At 33.7% G+C, this 1,648-nt stretch overlaps 1 protein-coding gene across 1 annotated transcript in view; it reads right to left on the bottom strand.

Moving 5' to 3' along the window:
- TNKS (tankyrase, TRF1-interacting ankyrin-related ADP-ribose polymerase) overlaps positions 1 to 1,648 on the bottom strand; it is a 292,744-nt gene that overhangs the window by 50,559 nt on the left and 240,537 nt on the right. The window contains exon 9 of the mRNA XM_012649821.1: positions 571 to 650. Within this exon, the coding sequence (XP_012505275.1) occupies positions 571 to 650 (80 nt within the window). The remainder of the gene's footprint in view (positions 1 to 570; positions 651 to 1,648) is intronic.

The following is a 1,648-nucleotide window of genomic DNA, read 5'->3' as shown; positions in this document are numbered from 1 at the left end:
ATTGTTAACTGCATCCCTAAATGAATGGAAAGTGTGTGGGTTTTTTTTTTTTTTTAAGAATATTCAATGTCAGAATATGATTTTATATTTGAAAACAAAATTAAATCTATAACCACTGTTTCTATATCACAATTAAAGACTGAAAATTTTCTTGGCAAGTAGAGGTACATAAAAAGGAAAATCCATCTTCTGCATGAGTAATTACAGTGGTTGAGGGATCATAAGAATTCTTTCCTAGAATAAATGTGTGAATCTCTGGGGTAGATCAAAAAACGTCATTGCAAATGTTATCCTACTAATACCTGGGCTTGAGCTAGTTTACATATTCATGAATGTGGCCAAAAATAACAACACTTTAATGAAATTGACTAAAAAGCGTGTGTGTGTGTGTGTGTGTGTGTGTGTGTGTGTGTGTGTGTGTGTATTTACTACGAAGGATTTCTCCTGTCCACGAGTCTTCTCTGCCCATCTTTTTGCTGGGATTTGAGTAGTTATTCTTAGAAGCTTAAAAAAAGAATTGGTTAGCCAAGTTCAACAGTGCCACCCCAGAAGATAAAAGCACTGATTTACCTTCACAGTTTCCAAGTCTCCAGCTTTAGATGCCTCTAAGAGTCGATAGTCAACATCAGAAGTGCGTATAGGCGTACTCTCTGCATAAAAAAAGGAAAGGTTACTGTTGGTTCTTGAATAATCTCAGAGTAGTTAAGGAGGAAAAATTATTTGGTAAGTGGAAAGAGATTAAGGGGTCAAAAATTTCTGAGATCTAATATCGGGTTTTCCCCAGTCTTTTTCAGATAAGAAAAAAGTGTTTTCTTATTTAAATCTATATCCACCTCATCCTAAACCAAATTTAAATAAACTCTAGTATACACAAATCCTTCTCCATCCCTACTACTCTACCCCTCGAATTTGCTGGTCACAAATTTGGCAAAGGGAAGTGAGAAAACCTAGGACCAATAGATCCAGAACATTTTTATGATAACATTGGTTTTACAAAGTGTTGTAGCAAAGCTTTGCCATAGATTTGTTTCTTTCTTTACTGGAAATCCCTTTATCTTCTAATGCCATAGATTTGTTATGTAAACCTAGGGAAGCCACTTGACTTTCAGTACTAAACGTTTAATTTTTCTGTTTAGTCTCAATGACCTCAATATAAAAAAGAAGTACTACTCCTGAAATCAAAATGATTTTAGAAATTATAATCAGTGAACAAAAAAGGCCTACCAAAAACAGACATTTGTTTAATTCACATTTATTGAATGGCTTCAGGGAAATGCTATTTAAAATGTCTGGATAATTGGAAGGTATGATACCAATGCTAAATAGAATATAATTAAATGGGACTATTAAATTGAGAGGCTAACAAATGAGGTATTTTGATTAATCCACCACAAACCAACCAAATATTCATTTCATAGGTATGCTTATGGACATTAAGTGTGGCTCTTAAAATTGGGCACACACACACAGAACACAAAAGGAGGCCTAAATTTTAGACTGTGCTCTATTATCTGTAACTTTGGACAAATCATGCAATAGCTTAGTTTTTGAACTTATAAAGTGAGAGTTAGAAGTCTCTTTCAGATTTAAGATTGTGAGAAGATCAAGTGATGCTATGAAAAGGTTTTAGATTTCAGAAGAAATACTT

This window comes from Propithecus coquereli, unplaced genomic scaffold, assembly GCF_000956105.1.
Source record: "Propithecus coquereli isolate 6110/MARCELLA unplaced genomic scaffold, Pcoq_1.0 Scaffold304, whole genome shotgun sequence".
Lineage (NCBI taxonomy): Eukaryota > Metazoa > Chordata > Mammalia > Primates > Indriidae > Propithecus > Propithecus coquereli.
The sequence above is the reverse complement of the archived record's forward strand: the minus strand, read 5'-3'. Positions and strand labels throughout refer to the sequence as shown.